General features: G+C 41.2%; 1 protein-coding gene across 1 annotated transcript; it reads left to right on the forward strand.

Moving 5' to 3' along the window:
* Positions 1 to 787: 787 nt before the first annotated feature.
* On the forward strand, positions 788 to 14,721 carry pde6c (phosphodiesterase 6C, cGMP-specific, cone, alpha prime). Its single transcript, XM_084342848.1, has 22 exons — positions 788 to 1,898; positions 3,538 to 3,690; positions 4,757 to 4,846; positions 4,940 to 5,080; positions 5,181 to 5,255; positions 5,391 to 5,455; positions 5,844 to 5,910; positions 6,179 to 6,226; positions 6,394 to 6,543; positions 6,874 to 7,017; positions 7,344 to 7,409; positions 7,588 to 7,743; positions 8,441 to 8,548; positions 8,843 to 8,952; positions 9,049 to 9,136; positions 9,236 to 9,336; positions 9,489 to 9,596; positions 9,741 to 9,804; positions 10,369 to 10,443; positions 10,556 to 10,639; positions 11,488 to 11,641; positions 12,606 to 14,721. The coding sequence occupies exons 1-22, from the start codon at positions 1,431 to 1,433 to the stop codon at positions 12,647 to 12,649; spliced, it is 2,559 nt and encodes an 852-aa protein (XP_084198974.1). The 5' UTR covers positions 788 to 1,430; the 3' UTR covers positions 12,650 to 14,721.
* The last annotated feature ends 2,090 nt before the right edge of the window (positions 14,722 to 16,811 follow it).

Raw genomic sequence — 16,811 nt, forward strand, 5'->3', positions numbered from 1 at the left:
TAGCAAGACACTTGAGCCTCCACAGCTCCAACTTAGCACCCAGTGGTTGGACTAAGCGTCCCTCAGGATGTCTCGGTGTGTGTAGTTCACATATGCTGTTAAAGGGACATGTGATACATTTTTTTCTTCCCAATACTGATTCTGATACCTGAATTTTATGTATCTGTTCTCTTGCCAAAAAGAGGAAGGGATTTTGGATTATTGCAGAAAATAAGCTCTGTGGAAAACACATATTTTGATCCCCCCCATACTTGTGATGTTTGTCAATTTAAAAGATGATTTCTCAAGTCAAGAAAGTCACAATTTGTCGTACTCATCTAGTTTTGTGTTAAACCGTTCAGTGAACTACATCGTCTTGCTCAACACCAACTTGGTCGCCAGCAGAAAAGGTACTAAAAAAGATGAAAATCACAATAAATCTGGTCATATTGACAACTGCAGCTCTGTGAAAGGGTAGTTCATCATTTCTGTGGGCTGCTAGTATACAGGACCAGCTCTACAATGTTTAAGTTGTGGGTTTTGATGACCGTTCAACGAGATGACATCATTAACCCGACTGTTGGCCGTGTCTTTATAATCATTTTCACACCCCTATAGTGAATTTCGTCAAGTGTGACTTTCTCCAGCTGGAAAAATATCTTAACCTGTAAACCTGAATGTTATTTATAGCAAAGCAGTCAGAGAGTCCACCATGGGGGGGGGTTCTGGGGTCAAGACAGTCAGGCAGCCTTGGTCAAACAGAGTTGGCCGGGCTGTACAGGGAGTCTGGATGTTGCAATCAACTGCAAGATGAACTGATGTCCTGGATTGTGTATGATTCTGGGAAGCCTTGACATTCTTACAGCTAGATGGGTGCGTAGGCTGGTGCGCTCATGTGTACCGATCCAGCTTGTTTTGGGTAGCATCTGAGGTGTTTCTACATTGGTAAGATCAAGTGGCACAGCCCTCATGAAGTCTGTCTTCTGGTCATCCCACTTCTGTCCTCCTGATCCCATCTTTTCCTCATGTGACTCCACGAATCCCACCTGGCCTTTCCCCTGACACGGGTCACACTCTCTCCTGCCCTCCTCCCCTCTGATGGGGATGACTGCCCAATATAAAATGATCAACGTCGGGATTTGCGGGTTAAGGACGCTTAGAGCAGGGGTTTTAATGTCATGACGTCACATTAATTAGCGGCCACTTTGATCCTTTCAGCCTCTAAGCCGCACCTTGTCCTGTTCTGTCCTCCCGGACGGGTAGAGACTCCCTTGAGGACCGCGGAGGAGGATGCACGTCGTCGGTACGAGTGGATGCTGCTGATCCAACCGACCCTGTAAGGCCCAGCGCACGGCTCTCCATCTCTACTGCACCGCTGCAGGTGATGCTTTTGTGAAAAAAAGGGGGAAACAAAAGACAGATAGAGCGGGGAATACGAAAAGACATCCAAAATGGCAGACAAGGACAGCGTGGAGAAGTACCTGGAGAACAACCCGCAGTTCGCCAAAGAGTACTTCGACAAGAAGATTCGCGCCGAAGCCCTGTCGGCCGCCTTCAGCGCGCCGCTCGACGCCAAGGACGGCGCTTCCTTCAAGGATATGAACTCGGTCCAGGAGGCCGCCGTCATCTTCGAGATGGTCCAGGAGCTGCAGAAGCAGGTGCCCATGGAGCAGGCCCTCCACAAAGTGTTGCAGAGGGTCGCCCAGATCACGCAGGCCGACAGGCTCAGTTACTACATGTGCCGGGGCAGGAACGGAATACCCGAGCTCGCCACCTGCCTCTTCGACGTGACGCCGACCTCCAGCTACGAGAAGAACCTGGTCCACCCGCAGACTGAAATTGTGTTCCCTCTGGACATGGGTATCGTGGGGTTCACCGCGCAGAGCAAAAAGCCACAAAATGTCCCCGACGTCTCAGCGGTGAGAAGTAGTGGAGTCCTCTGGTAGAAAGTTGTGTGCGTGTGTGACGCAGGTGTCAGACATTAGGGATGTTGGGGGTATGGGTGCATGTTTGCGTTACTTTAGGGACTGAAAATATTCCTAAAACACAGAATAAAAATGCAGATATGTCACAGAATAAACAATCAAGTACAACATTAAAATATCCCCAATTTTTCCCAAACAAATTCAGAATAGTCGTACAGTCCAACATACCATGTTCCTGCTAACGTTGCCTTGAAATAAGCTAATTTAGCCATTTAACGGCACAACATTTGTAGATTACCATTAAAAAATGATGTGTCTAAAATAGTGACTTAAAGGGGCACTATGTAGTTTTTTTGGGGAAAAAAATTAAACTCATAATTTTGATATTTAACTAAATGAATGAGGTACTAATACAAACCTAATTTCCATAACTGAATAAACAAGCTGTTGTCATTGGAAAATAAGGTCCCCAGAACCCTGTTTGAAGCTAGAAAGGTGGCAGGGTCCGCCGCATATAAACAAAGCAAAACAGGATGAAATTGTGTCGTCCTTTAATGTCACTTTGTTTATTCAGTCAGAAAATAATTAGTCAATGAAGATCTTTCTCTCCTGATTAAAATTCCTTACCCAAAACTACGTAGTGCACCTTTAAAGTATTTTTATTACATCTAGATCTTCCATCTAATTCTATTTCATAAGTCCAGTGTAAAGTATCACATTTAATGCAAAGTGTTTCTATGTCTGATGAGTCGGTGTGAACACTTAAATAAATTAGTCGGATTAAATCTATTAATGCAGAGTTACACATCAAACTTGTGTGTTTATTTAATTATTTCACACAAAGCTAAGTCGAACCTCGACACAAACAATGTGTTTTTCAAGTGTTTAATATTCATTCAAGTGTTGCACATAAAAAGAAACGCATTTCAATCTGGTTGTTCTGTCTCCTGTAAGAAGTCAAGTGTTTATTGTCAGATGCATAATTTCCCTTCACAATGAAGTTTTTCCTTTGCCTTTTCACTGAAACACACAAAAACGTGAAAAATACAAGAATATAAGAGACAATATGAATAATAAGACAAAAAGCTCTACAGAAATAAAGCTCTACAGAGGATGTGCAATATATATATATTGTAAGAATTCAAATATACAGTAGAAGTGCAATATACAGTGTCACTGATGACGATCTGTGCAAGAACTACACACTGACAGTTGGTAACCCTGAGTGTGCAGGTATCAAACATCTAAAGTTCATATTAGATATGACTCTTTACATTGAACTTATGTTAAAGAATTTGATGGAAAATGAACATGAATTAAATTAAAATGCACACAGACATTTCATGAGTCGTCAAAAGTCAGCTGAAGAACGTGATGATGTACTGAACCAGCTTATGAATGCAGCAAGTGAAGCCAATAATATAATATCGAGTACATAGTTTATTTATTAAAAAGGACAGGCAGCAGACTGCCTGAAAACAAGTCAATGTTAGATACATTGTGAATTTCAATCTCTCAGTCTGACAAGCAGTTAAATAGCGTAAAAAACGTCACTGAAATGTGTAAAGGGAGAGTGAGTGTGAATGTGTTGCATGTGAGTGATGCTCTGTGTCTTCTGTTTCTCTCCTTACAGAACAAAAAGTTCTGTGACTTTGTGGACAAACAGACTGGATACAAGACAAAATGCATGATGACGTTCCCTATGTTGGCCGAAAAAGAGTGCCTTGGAGTCGTCATGGCGCTAAACAAAATAGGAGCTGATACCTTCTCTGCAGAGGACGAGAAGGTAAGAACACATTTATCCGCAGTGATTTAGTGAGTGTTCTTTGTCTAAGGCAGCCGAAATGCACCATATTCTGCGTATCCATAATTGCTTGTCTGACACTTTAATACTCCTGTGCTCTGCCGTTTGAAATTTGCAACTAAATAAAGATTATTGCTGTAATTACATCTCATCAGCAGGGTGCACAACACTCCCCCATTATGTCAGTGGGAGCCAATCAGACCTGACCTGTGTGTGCTTCTGAAAAAAGGCGTAGTGATTTAACTGGGAATATGTTATCTCTCTGTAGTCTATATCAGAAAACATTCACACACCGTCTTTTATTATTCAGTTAAGCTATACATCTGCTCACACTGCAGCGGCGTTCCATAAAGATTGAACTGGGTCAGACCGGTAATGATGTTTTCGCAGACTACTGAGGTTGATTCTGAAAAACTGAGAGTAAAGAGATCTAAGGAGCGGATTGATGGAGTTCAGGACGAAGTCTTTAACTGCTTACATACATTTTAATGTCTGAGATTTCTCTGCATTTTTTTGTGTTAGGTATATAGATAGAGAGATACTGTTTGTTTACTTCTCTCCAACAGGTTAAAATCTTGCATCTGCAAAATATTAGCATCAGTATTTAAGTAAAACACATTCATGTTTACTTGATCTGTCTATGTAAATGCATGTACAAATTATCTGTGTAAAGGATTAGCCTTAAAGGTGCAATATGTAAAAATTGGCCTATTCATATATATATCTCTGCAACACAATACATAGACATCATAATGTGAAAAATGCTATTTCTTCTCATTCTGTTGATAATTTTAGTACATTTTTGGATGTTTTCAACTGAAATTTATTACATATTTCCACTTCCTTTGTTGTCATTTAATTTACATTTACTGATTGTCAAATCCATATGTCATCATATGTGAGCAATATTCTGACAGTATCTACCATATACGCCAAGCATATTATTCCTATACAGTTCACTTCATATGATAAATAACATCTTTGAACCGTAGTTTGAATAGGTAAATCTGCTGTATTAATGAAACCTCTAATCTGATTTGGTCCTCAGCTCTTCCACAAGTACATGAACTTTGCCCAAGTCATCACCCTGCAGCATTACACAGCCTACATGTTCAATGTGGAGTCCAGACGGAGTCAGGTAAACCTCACCTGTTGGTGTTTCTAATGCACAGAGCAGAGCTCATGCTTTAAGCCATCGCTAAACATATCATTGCCGTCCTTTCACTCGCAGGTGCTGCTCTGGTCGGCCAGTAAAGTGTTTGAGGAGTTGACAGACATTGAGAGACAGTTCCACAAAGCGCTCTACACTGTAAGAATATATCTTAATTGCGAGCGATACTCTGTGGGCCTGTTGGACATGACCAAAGAGAAGGTTGGTCTCATTTTTACAGAAAGGATTGAATAGTTTGCATCCTTGGCTACAGGGATAAATCACTTAAAACTGTTTTTCGCTGTGTTTTTCCCCCTTGCAGGAATTCTATGATGAATGGCCGGTGAAACTGGGAGATGTGGAACCCTATAAAGGACCAAAAACACCAGACGGCAGGGTAATAAACTTGTTTTTCCTCCTCATTTATTCAGTTTTATAGCACTTTCCACTCTCTTCTTCTCTTCTTTTCTATTGTCCAACATGATTTTAGGATGATCAATAATTTTCTAACAGGCTTCTGATTTTTATACAGGAAATCATCTTTTACAAGATCATTGACTACCTCCTGGAAGGCAAAGAAGAAATCAAAGTCATACCGTGAGTAGCATTAGCTACAAATCCACACACAATACATTTAAAAATACGACATAAAAAACAGCCCCAAGTCCGGGCCAGTGGGAGCTCCTCTCTCCCACAGAAAACACTGCCCCTGAAATGCCTCGTCAGTAGTCCCACCTTTGATTCCATGACTTTGTGACATCACGCTACATCACCATGTCACGAAGCTAACTGGAAGAAAATCCTGTGTCTGTTTTAAAACACATTAAGCATCTGTGCTAGTCCTAGGTTTTTCTGATGAGTTGCCATTCGGGTATGTTTTCTGCAGAGGCAACATAATGCATAAGAGTCAGCACTGTTAAACTTGCTTCTCTGGGAATAATTTGCTCACTCCGGCTCACACAGCTCTGTTTCTCTCTTTTTTCAGTGGTCCACCTGCAGACCACTGGGCTCTAGTTAGCGGACTGCCGTCCTACGTGGCGGAGAATGGCTTTGTAAGTCTGTCACTGCACGGCAATTCATTATCAGAATCACTTAAATTATTTATTTATGACAAATATGAGTGTTAAGTGACTTGGTGCAGTTATGTGTCACTATATGGCACTGATTAGTTTCAGATAAGGTTTTGACATAATCAGTTTCATTTATTAAATCCCAATAAATGTGTGAGTGTTAGATGAAGGCTATGTTGCACAGATTGTTTAGAGTTAAATTTACAAAATAAAGTGCCACATTTAACATTTTTCATGTGACTTCCTGCAGATTTGCAACATGATGAACGTGGCTGCAGATGATTACTTCACTTTCCAGGTGAGGAGATGCTTTCAGATCAGATTTTGGATTAAATAAAGTACATATTCACATATTCAGACCCTTCCTGTACAATGTGCACGTTTTATATCAAACTCTTCTTATGCCTTTATTCAGGTGGTTTAAAAACTGACCTCACCATTATCTCACCTTTCAATGTCTTTCAGAAAGAGGCTGTGGATGAGTCGGGCTTTGTCATCAAGAACGTCTTGTCGCTGCCCATCGTCAACAAGAAGGAAGAAATTGTGGGCATCGCCACTTTCTTCAACAGGAAAGACGGCAAGCCGTTCGACGAACACGACGAGCAGATCACTGAGGTTGGCAGCATACTGTCTTTTTTATCTCCATCATAAACACACTCTACACTGCAGGTTTCCCCCATAGAGGCAAACATTTTGGAGCATAGATGTGTATATTAATGAAGAAAAGGTCTTAAAACAACAGTGACTTCATAATGCTTTGAGTTATGGATGTTGCGGTCGTACCGCACATAGAGAAATATTTGCCTCTCAGCGCATTCATTAGCGTAATTAATGAGATAATAACAATAATTTGAAATACATTAGGGTGATTCAGGGGGTGGCTCAGTCACTTCTTGTTTATACGTTTCTTCTCTCTCTCATTCTGACTCTCATGGTTTGTACCAGGCCCTGACACAGTTCCTGGGTTGGTCGGTGCTGAACTGCGACACCTACGACAGGCTGAACCGCATGGAGTGGAGAAAAGACATCGCCCAGGAGATGCTCATGTACCAGACCAAGTGCACAAAAGACGAGCTGCAGTCCATTCTGGTTAGTGTGGGCTTCACTTTCATCCACATTTTCTCTCCCCTTTGATCCCTCTCAGTGTTTGATCACTGACTTATGCAGGAATGTGAAGCACTTAGAGGTTAATAGCGTTTTGAGTAGCAGTCCTCCAATAGCAGCTATTAGAGGACTAATGAAAGGTCTGGTGGATCACTTATCCATTCGGCAGCAACGAACATTTGAGCCGATGACACAACAGTTTACAAGGTTACAGCCTGGAGTACTTGTCTCAAGATTTGGAAAATATTCTGTTTGATCAGGGGATGAATGTAAATGTCGTTCTAAATTATTGATCTCTCCTTTATAACCAGAACACCCAAGAGAAGTTTGACTCCGAGCCTGAGGACTGCGACCAGAAAGAGATGTACAAACTATTGGTAGGTTTTGTCCGAACACAGCGACACGAAACACAAGATTATTACATGACTAAATGAATGTGTGAATAAGATCACTTTTATGTTACTGTTAACTATCTCGAGACTGATACTGTTGTCATCATCCGCACTTCTTGAGTACCGAATGAGTCATTGTGTATGTCGTTGTGTATTTGTTCAGAAAGCGACATGCCCAGTGGCTGACAATGTCAACGGAGAGAGTCTGTACCTGTTCTCCTTCAGCGACTTCCCCGTCTCAGAGCACGGCCTCATCAAAGCCGGCATTCGCATGTTCTTTGAGCTCGGAGTCGTTGAGAAATTTAAAGTTCCGGCAGAGGTGAGTCACCTGAATGTAACGGATACTCGTAATGTTTCCTGAGTATCTGGAGGATATCCAAAATCTGTGTCTTCTGATGCTGCTATTGTCCAGCTGGAATATAATTATTTTTGTCTTCAATTCTGTGACTGTCGCACATTTGCATAATTTATGCCTAGCAGCTAGTTTGGCACGCAAGAATTGATTTAGCACAGTTGCTCTGTTGCTGTAAGCGGTGCTGGCTCAGGCATGTGTTAGTTGACCAATCAGAGCAGAATGGGTATTCAGGAGGCGGGCCTTAAAGAGACAGGTGCGTTTCAGACAGAGGGGAAATACAGTGCTGCAGCACTGGACATCATGAGAAAACTGATGTGTTTTTTGAGCATTAATGTAAACCTGTTCTAATAGTAACCCAAAATAAAATGATGGGCCTGAAAATGAGCATCCTATTAAATACAAATGAAAAGGTGGGAATTTATAAGATTCATCATTTCGGGGTGAGAGGTACTATTTTTTGGGCGAGGAAAGAAGTAGATGTGATCGTCACGTCATGCTGTGGCTGCAAATCTGAGCAATACTCAGCGGCGTAGCTGTGAAGGCCGAGATTATTTTGTTTTGAATTGTTTTTTTGTTTTGTTTTTTAACACTGGTAAATCATGGCCATGGCTCACCTTCTTTTCTTTCCTCTGAACCCACCCTCTCAATCTCTCCATCCCAGGCACTGACCAGATGGATGTACACAGTGAGGAAGGGTTACCGTGCTATCACCTACCACAACTGGAGGCATGGATTCAACGTGGGCCACACCATGTTCTGCCTGCTGCAGGTAACGTCCGCACAGCATGTGCTGCATCTACAGTAAAAACCCTGAGGCTAAAACTTAAAAAATAACAGCATGAGCATCTTGTCAGTTGTCGCATCTTAATCACTTTCACTCAAATCTCCACTTCACAACCGCTGACTGCCACTGTTTCTATGACTATATCCACACATATCAGATCATAATGTGTTATTTCTTCATAAAGCTTACTGAGAAATGCAATGGTCTAGAAACACGAGAATAACATTTTTGTCAATGACCTTCACATAATAACTTATGATTTGTCTTGTCTGCCAACAGACAGGGAGGCTGAGGAAGTACTACTCTGATCTAGATGCCTTTGCCATGGTGGCTGCTGCTTTCTGCCACGATATCGACCACAGAGGGACCAACAACCTCTACCAGACAAAGCAAGTCAAGATATTTTATACTTTTTGTGCGTGGTGGAAGTTATGTATAACCCGCCTCATCAATTAATTTCTCAACTGTTGCCCCTTTTTTTGTAGGAGCATGCATCCTCTGGCTAAACTTCATGGCTCCTCCATCATGGAGAGGCACCATTTGGAGTTCAGCAAGACGCTCATGGCTGACGAGGTACGACAAATTATTGCACAAAGTTAAAAAAAATATATATATATATATTAGACTTGAATGGTAACAACACATTTGACCTCTTTGCACCGTCTCTTACAGAGCCTGAACATCTTCTGCAACCTCCAGAAGCGCCAGTTTGAGCACGTGCAGCACTTGTTTGACGTCTGCATCATCGCTACTGACCTGGCCCTTTACTTCAAGTGGGTTCTATAAAATACTGCACTCAGACTGTTAGCATGCTACAGGCAAAGTTAGGGACAGAGTTAGTACGTTATATGGAATCAGTTGTTTTGTGTATTGTTGTGTATTTCACTTAGTTCATCTGGTCTGTGATCTGTTTGTCCTCGTGCAGAAAGAGAACCATGTTCCAAAACATTGTGAACGCCACAGAGCCAATGGCAGATGAGAAGGAGGCCATCGGCTACATCTCCAACAACCCCACCAGGAAGGAAATCGTCATGTATGTAACCGATTGGCGCAGAGGATAATACAGCTGTTGAAGAAACTCTGTCCTGTTTTCTTTCAAATATATATTTCTGAGAAGTCTCTGCAGCAGCAGGGTGTCATCTTCTCTCCCCCCTGACTGTCTGTCTCTCACCTCCAGGGCCATGATGATGACAGGTTGTGACTTGTCTGCTATCACCAAACCCTGGGAGGTACAGAGCAAGGTGGGTGGCCTTCATCGCCTTCATACAGGCAGGTTAAAGAATATGTAGTGAAGGAGAAAACACACAGAAGCAGATCTTTGAAATAATCAGGTCACCTGTTCTGTTAAGATCAACTGATTGAGTTTTATCCAACCTGTCCTCAGTCCTTGAGATCACCAGTATTACAACTAGGGCTGCAATTAACGATTATTTTGATTATCGAATAATCTGCTGATAATTTCACGTCTATTCGAGTAATGGTTTAGTCTATAAAAATGTCCAGAAATTGTGAAAAATTCTCATCGCAATGTCCCAGAGGACAAAGTGACGTCTCCAAATTGCTCCTTTTGTCCAACCAACCATCCAAAACCCAAAGACTTCCTATTTACTGTCATAAATGACCAAGAAAAGCAGCAAATCCTTGAGTTTAAGAAGCTGGAACCAGCAAATGTTCGAAATACTCTAAGCCAGAAAGGACTGAAAATTATGAGTGCATTTCAAAAATGCATTTCAATCCTTTTCTCTCTACATTTGTCTGTTATTTCCCTGTATCATTCTTTGTCTTGTCTGTCTCTTCCTCTCCAGGTGGCTCTGATGGTCGCTGCTGAATTCTGGGAACAGGGAGATCTGGAGAGAAGTGTTTTGGACCAACAACCAATTGTAAGGATCTTGCACATTCTCTGTTTTGCCTTCTCTTCATTTCCCATGGATTCTTTTTTTAAGTTTCTCACCATTGTTTTCCGTCTGAAACTCTCTCCTCTGTCTCTCTCAGCCCATGATGGACAGAAACTGTGCCGAACAGCTACCCAAGATGCAGTGTGGTTTCATCGACTTTGTGTGCGCCTTTGTATACAAGGTAATGAAGAGCTTTTTGCACCGCACAGCTGCACCATTTTTCCAGAGAAAAAGGCATGATGGTTATAAACAATGAAGGGGAGGAGATGGTTTGAAGAAAAAAAAGACAGACATGGATTTTGCAAAACAAGGGAGTCTGGCGATAATTCATCTTTAACAGCTGGAATTTAAACACAGCGAGAGTCTAAATGGGGTGTAACGATTTAATCCAGCTTCTGTTTGGTTTTGATTATCAGCAAAGCGCCATGAAAAGCAGATTTTGGCCATGAGTTGTTTTGAATTAGTTCAATTTAAGCAACTTTCGAAGAGTTTCAACTCCACAGATTCGTACTGTAGAAGTAACTAAGCGGAGTCATTACGCCATAGATTAAAGTCTGACTTCTGTTTTCAAGGTAATAACATTTATTTATATGCCTTAATTTCCCATTCGTAAAGCCTGGTGTGTGTGTGCTGAATTTTGGATGAGAACGACACAAAGGGGTTGCTTCAACCAGTAGTCAATTTGAGGGGGGGATGCCATCCCCCTTATTAACCTACATTGACCTTTAAATCATCTCTCAGTGTCATTATAAGCTTTTCAGACATGTTTTTGTTGCCTCAACAATCTTAGGTTGGTTGAACCTGTTGAACCCAGCGGGCCCCAGGAGGAATGTCAGTTAGCTCTTTGTCACTTTGTCAGGATGGTATTTGGACGAGAACCCACACATCCATTAACTGTGAACATGTGTCCGCTGTCCCTACATGCCTCTCGTCTAAGAGGCATATCGTGTATTTGCTTCTTCCTCTTCACTCTACACTGTTGATGTGAATGACATGTACTTATACAGTGTGCACCGTCTTTTATTGCAGGAGTTCTCCAGGTTCCACAAAGAGATCACGCCCATGTTCGACGGTCTAAACAACAACAGGTCACACTGGAACGCGCAGGCCGAGGTCTACAACGCAAAGATGAAGGCCATTGAGGATGAGAAGAAGAAATTGGAAGAAGAAGAAGCCAGGAAAGGTAAAAAATAATAAATCTGTTTCTAACACTCAGTAATCATGAATATATTGTAAATGTATCGTTGATTACACTTAAGTTAATAGTTATTTCACAGTCAACAGTAAAATGCTATATTAACCATTCATTAGGTCATTGTAAAAGTTTATAAACATCAGTTGCAACTTTACAATAAACAACTGCTTAATAACGTTCAAAAATCAACAAAAATTACCAACAGAACATAGATTTGACGTTATGGCATCTATGTATTGTGTTGCAGAGATATCTACTGAAGTTAGCATGCTACCAACCAGCTAGCCTCAACCCACCCTGGTCCAAAAGCCACTTTGCTTTCAGTGTAAACACGAACAAGCTCCCAGTTCGTACCGCTAGCTGCACGGCTAACTGAGCTAACTAGCTATCAGCAGCTACAGTTAACAGCAGTTTACGGTTACTCTGGTACTGTCCTCTATTTGTTGTGCGTTCGAATTCAACAGGTCAACCTTACGTATTGCCCCTTTAAGAGTGAGATAACTATAAACTAAAGTTTAATTAGACATAAATTTACCATTTATTGATTATGGTTATTTTAAAGGTCGAATATGTAAGACTTGGAGTCGAATTCATACTAAAAGAAGAAAAGAAGAAGGGAAGCATATCACCAGACTAACCGCTACCTGCTGCTATCTGTTGCTACTGTAAGCTAGTTAGCTCAGTTAGCTGTACAGCCAACATCCCAGACTGGGAGCTTCGAGCACCAGGGAAGTTTTTTATTGTTTAGGAGGAGCTGGACCAGGACGTATGAGGGCTGCTCATTTAGATATCTCAACAACACAATACATAGATATCACAAGTGTTTTCAACTAAAATTCTTTCATATTGCACCTTTAAACTGCTAGCGATCTGTGTACATTGGTCCAACTGATGGCCTGGTAGAAGTGCCTGTATCAATGCATCTTTTCTTTATTTCTGTGTGTTTATCTAGCTGGAGGCGACGGAGGGAAGTCAAAGACCTGCACCATCTGTTAAGTTCCTCCGGTGCGTCTCATTCTGGACTGGTCTGGTTAGCGCTAATCTAGGCTACGCTAGCCTATCCTGCTCTGAGTACTAGCCTAGTTGGAGCTTGACTAGGCTAGCATGCCCTGGTCTGATCTACACCAGCGTAGTTCTCTCTGGTTAGGTGCTGTCCGCTCTGGTGCCGTCCAGTCCGGCACTAACTCTTTAGTCTAGCTTAGTCAGGTCTGGTCTGCGTGCCGGCCTAACTATCCTCCGAGGAGGGAAGAGTCAGAAACATCACCAAGAAGAAACTTCGGGACTCTGACTGGAAGAGAAGCCAGAAGATGTGATGAAACTTCCTCTGCCATGAACATTTGAAAACCAACATGGACGACATATATTTCCCTTCAGCAAAGCAATAATCCAAACATTTCTGACATGTATGGTTTGAAACCATGCTTGTATACACCCGTAAGCTGAAAGCAATAGTTACAAACAGATAGGGTGCTGCATTAGGGGTGAATTCAAGCCAAAGCAATAATTTTCACACAATGTTCCTATTGGCAGTCAGTTACCACACAGTTTAGCAGTACTGTAGCTTGCACAATGCACTTAGCTGCTGCTGTTTTAGCAGTGGCAGGCCAAGAATGGAGGGCGGGAGGTTCAGGCAGGTACAATAAGCATTTATACTTACTGGGTTACAATTCAGTTAAAGTAGTTGTGGAAGGAATTCCTCGAACGCTGTGTAGCAAAACCTACAGCGAGACACAACGCTCAATCAAACAAGGGCTGATGTTCTCTTACCTCGATGAGATGCGTAAGAGTATATTTATTTTAATATGCAATCTATCTATATATATTTTTTGGTTTCTTTGTCAGAGAATTTTGTACTTGAATTGTCTTCACAGATTGGAGAGTTTGAGCTTCGAAAAAGAGGGCGTTGTGAATCTAGAAAACGTGTTTTTGCCAGCTTTGGGAATCACCTGTAAGCTGTTATCTTAATGTCCAACAAACCTGAAATAAATAAAAACTAAAAAAGGTAACTTACATGATATTTACGCAAGTGTTTTAGCGCAAAATTAAGTCCATATCGATTCAAATGAGAATGATCTCACATGTATATAGCTTATGACATAGGAATTGTAAAATGTAAATGGTGTAAACTTAAGAAAATCTGAAGTGTGAAACTGATTTTAAGGATGTCCAGTGAAATGAACTTTTGCTTCTTCTGCAAAGATAAGAGTAAGTCAAACAGGGCAAAGTAGATCTACCTCTCCTGTAAGAAGATTTGACGGGATTTGATTTGATTGCCAGCCAAAGTTCGGGATCCGCACAGCTTTAGACTTTAAATACCCTTCTTACAGAGGAGGTAAAGCAGGGCTACCAAAGCCTTATATGCATGTGCAAGACGGCTTATGTATAAAAAAAAATGTGGGAATGATTGAATGATGATACAGGCTTCTTTCTTCGCTGATGCAACAGTGTGATGAATCACGCAATGACTGACTGTTTGATGTCAACTCAGCGTGAAAATGAATTGATCGAGTTAGGCATCTGAGTTGACAGCGCACCTCCTCCTCCTCCTCCTCCTCCTCCCCAGCGAACTTTCTGAAACACTTTTAGCAAATGTCCCTCCCGGGGGCAAAGGCAAGCTCTCAACTTCCTGTTACACAACGGTATCTCCTCTAATCAACGGGGCATCAATCAAAGGCACTTAATCCTATCAGAATGGCTTTGGGACTACCTGGAAACTCCTTTACTGCTGCTTAAGGTGAAGCGAGGGAGCTGTCGTGATTACTGGAGTCGGAAAAAGAAAAACATTTACTGAATGAATCACTGATAAGTTTTAATGATTTTACCATTAACCTTGTTATTACGGTTGCATTTTACATGGACGGTTGCACCGACAGTTCTGCCTCCAGTGATCAAAAATAGCCCCTTGCTTCTCCTTCCCATTGTGAGATACCAAATAAAGCACTGTGTACTTTCTCCTTATCCAACCAGCTGTCATTCAGACATTAGAAATCTATCATATGACGTGCGAAATGACCTCTGCTGTATGTGTGTGTCATGAGATGTATTATGTGTAAAGAAAATAAAGGCATTTGTGGGGGTGTAAGAATATAAAGAATCCTTTTTTTTTCCCTCACACACAAAGGTGTTACTTTACCTCTTATACACACTTAACTAATGCACATCAAGGTTAGACAGAGACAGAGAATGAATTCTTAAAACGAAACCTTGGGCTTAGCTGCGAAAGCGCTCGTTCTTAGTCATATATCGTGCAGGGATCTTAGAGGCTACAAAGCTGGATGAGCCTCTGGGGAAAGAGGATCAATGGATTGGTTCTGATCCCTCCCCGATACGGTGTTGTCTGGCCGTGTCGTTCGGCATCCCGTCTTCTGCCTGTATGAAGCATGCAGAAAACCGGAGAGCGTCTGGTCTTTTGTCATTTTCACTTTAAGTGTACAGTCATTTGGAAGACGATAAACTACACTCTAAGGAGAATAATGCTACGGCAATGCACTGTGCGAGGTGTGCTGTTTGAGTGCAGGCTGCTGCTGAGGCCTCCAGCTCGTTTTAAAGCCAAACGTGGTTCATTATGCAAAAGAACTGCTAATTTAACGTATTTACATATGCACAAAGTCATACATTCAACATTTTTCAATGTGATGTAGATAACAGAGTGTATAAAATCATGGTGGAAAGGGGAGCTTTAAAGGGACACTACCTAGTTTTGGAGAAGAGATTCAAACTCAGAATTTTAAAATTTGCAATATTAATGAGGTAGTTATATCAAGTCAAATATTTGTTTTACCCGTAACTGAATAAACAAGCTGTTCTCAGAGGAAAATAAGGTCCCACAAATTCTGCTTGAAGCTAGAAAGGTGGCAGGGTCCGCCAAATATAAACAAAGTAAACCTGCATGAAATTGTGTTGTCCTTGAAGGTCAGTTTGTTTATTCAGTTTATTCAGTCATGAAACAAAGAGAGTTTGTTTAGGCAAAAAAACCCAAAAACGATCAGTCAGTGAAGATCTTTCTCTTCTAGTCAAAATTTCTTTCCCCAACACTTCATAGTGCACCTTTAAATAAAAAAATGAAAAAGAAAAATGTTATTTGGGATTCATACATTCCTCCCAGGACATCTGCAATAGCAAGAAAACAACACAATTGATCAACTGTTAGCACATCCAGGTGTACAAGTATAGCCAGAGGCCAAGTCGTGTCCCGCCGCCACTCAAAAACAACAGGCTGTTATTTCTCAATGCACCATTCACTAAAGTTAACCACCTGTGAGCTTACATTGCCATGAGTTAGAGTAAATGACTTCTCCCGAAAAAGCAGAGAAGAAAGTTATAATGAGACAGACAGTGGAGCAGTAAGCGGTACAGTAATTGTCCTTATTTAAGCCAAGGTCTATAATCTCCCGGCAACCTCACGCAGCTTCCTGCTCGGGAAATTGTAGTGAAGGCAGCGCCTCAATCCGCCCTTGGCCAGAGGGACACCTCAAACTAATCCTTAGGTTTTTTTCAGAGCAGAGTGCTCGACTCTTTTTTTATTATATTTCACTGAATTTCTACCACAAAGGAAAGAGTACTAGACTGGGAAATGTACTGAATCTAAAACTCAGATTTAATTCTCTTAAATTTAAAGTTTGGGTAATTCTAACATATTAAAACGAGATTAAGGGAGTCTAAAGCCATGCTAATGGTTAGGTGAGGCTGTATTTTAACCGAGTTCCTATCAGCACGTTAACACTAATTAGCCCTAAAAAGAAAGTACAGCTGAGGCTAATGGGAATATAATTGGATTTTGCAAATACATTTTCACTAACAAAAGGAAACATTTGTTGGAAATTAGCTGTTAGCTAAAATTAACATATTGGTTTGTTTATTTGACAGGGACAGTTCATGGCATCTTAGCTGTACTAGAGTTAGCTATAAGCTAAATTACACCTGATAAAGATAGCATCTCTGGTAGGAAATAACATCTCACCAATGATAGTAGCTAATGGAAATTAGATAGCAGCTACATCTGCAACAAAGCCTCTTCTCTTATTCTTGCTCATGTATTTTGTACATGGTAGCTGGAACTAAATTTAATAAACTTAATTTAATGAACTAAATTAAACTAACCAAAGTATTGGACAAATTGAACATTTTGATATTGGCTCAAGAGAAATTGCTTAATGGT

The sequence above is a fragment of the Pagrus pagrus genome (genome assembly GCF_965226575.1).
Source record: "Pagrus pagrus genome assembly, chromosome: 21".
Lineage (NCBI taxonomy): Eukaryota > Metazoa > Chordata > Actinopteri > Spariformes > Sparidae > Pagrus > Pagrus pagrus.

Coding starts and splice junctions, on each gene's coding strand:
- pde6c (XM_084342848.1), top strand. CDS start 1,431: ATGGCAGACAAGGACAGCGTGGAGAAGTACCTGGAGAACAACCCGCAG. Junction 6,544..6,873: donor ACGACGAGCAGATCACTGAG/GTTGGCAGCATA, acceptor GGTTTGTACCAG/GCCCTGACACAGTTCCTGGG. Junction 8,549..8,842: donor CCATGTTCTGCCTGCTGCAG/GTAACGTCCGCA, acceptor GTCTGCCAACAG/ACAGGGAGGCTGAGGAAGTA.